General features: G+C 55.8%; 1 protein-coding gene across 2 annotated transcripts in view; it reads right to left on the bottom strand.

Annotated features, from left to right (window-relative positions):
- The window catches only part of GLUL (glutamate-ammonia ligase), a 4,883-nt gene extending 3,598 nt beyond the window's left edge, over window positions 1-1,285 (bottom strand). Inside the window, exons 1-2 of one of the 2 annotated variants that reach the window (XM_035900814.1) lie at window positions 1,029-1,285; window positions 568-758 (exon numbers count right to left, since the gene is read on the bottom strand). In XM_035900814.1, coding sequence (XP_035756707.1) covers window positions 568-733 — 166 coding nt within the window. In that variant the 5' untranslated portion in view covers window positions 734-758; window positions 1,029-1,285. Of the gene's footprint in view, window positions 1-567; window positions 759-1,024 lie in introns of both variants that reach the window. The other variant, XM_035900815.1, reaches the window with a different exon arrangement.
- Between the last annotated feature and the right edge of the window lie 6 nt (window positions 1,286-1,291).

Consider the following 1,291-nt stretch of genomic DNA (forward strand, 5'->3'; position numbering starts at 1 on the left):
GAAGGGAAAAAAAAAAAAAAAAAAAAAAAAAAAAAAAAAAGATAATTCTGCTCAGTCACACACAGTATTTTCATTTCATAACTGTCTCCAGCCAGCACCATGGCAACCTGGGGAAAATCCTAATGCTATTATTGTGTAAGCTGGGACTGTTTGTTCTGAGGGACACAAGCTCTTAATTACACCGGATAGCTCCATTCTTTCCCCTCCACTTTCTTCTTGCCAAACTACTTCCGGCCAAAACGCGTACTTGAGAGTCAATGGGCCGCCGAGCCCCTGCCAACAGCCCCCAGCCCCTGCCAACAGCCCCCTCCGCAGCGGGGGCAGCGCCAGGGACCGGCACCCAACCCCAGGCATCCGACTGAAACGTCACATCTGGAGAACTGGGAACATCCCCCCTGGGGTAACTGGGGAAGGAGGTAACTGGGAAGGGGTGAGGAGAGGTCTCTTCCTCAAATACCATCCTTCTGCCATGAGAAGGGAGAAGTGGCATCCTTTCTCCAGAGCAGCCGAGGGCGGCCGCTTCTTCCACCTGGCGAGGGACTGCGAATCCTGCACCTGCCCTCTCACCTTCGAGGCTCTTGGGCTCGTGGTCCAGTGTGCGCGTTTTGCAGCGGAGGTGCTCCCCCGTCCCATCGATCCAGATGTACATGGCCTGGACCTTCTCCCCCTGGGGCAGCTTCATGTACATGTGCTTGATAGCTTTGCTCAGGTGGGAGCTCGCTGAGGTGGCCATGGCTGCAGACCGGACAAGGGGGTTCCTGCAGGAAGGATACAAAAGCCAACCCCAACTGTGAGCCCTTTCCTGCACTCCCACATTTTTCACCCCCCAGCCAGGGAGGAGCACAAGGCAGCTCAGCCATGGAGCCGGCTGCCATCTCCAGAGGTCCCATGCCGTTCTGCAGGCAGAAAACACAGCAGCACAGGCAGGCAGCTAGGAAAGCCCTGCTCCAGGAGCGATGCCTTCAAAGCATCCCATTAATACGCAACCTCCTGCCCACGTCCTGGCAATTAAACTAGGTCTTATCTACCAAGCAACAGCCTTCAAAAGTGCTCCTCGGTCTTGCGTGAACTTTTCACCTCCACACCCACCACCGCTCCGGAGCAAGGCTAACGCAGAGGAAAGCTTAGCTGGGGCTTTCTTAATCTACTTGCTCCAGAAAGGAGGGCTTGGCAGCCCCGGCCGCCGTCTAAGATCAGCTGGTCTGAAGTTAACAAGCCCGGACTAGGGCAGGAGACAGCACAAAAGCAAGCAACAGGCAGCGCAAGCAACCGCTGAGCAGCCCGGGCAGCA

The sequence above is a fragment of the Egretta garzetta genome, unplaced genomic scaffold (genome assembly GCF_000687185.1).
Source record: "Egretta garzetta isolate BGI_Z169 unplaced genomic scaffold, ASM68718v1 scaffold598, whole genome shotgun sequence".
Lineage (NCBI taxonomy): Eukaryota > Metazoa > Chordata > Aves > Pelecaniformes > Ardeidae > Egretta > Egretta garzetta.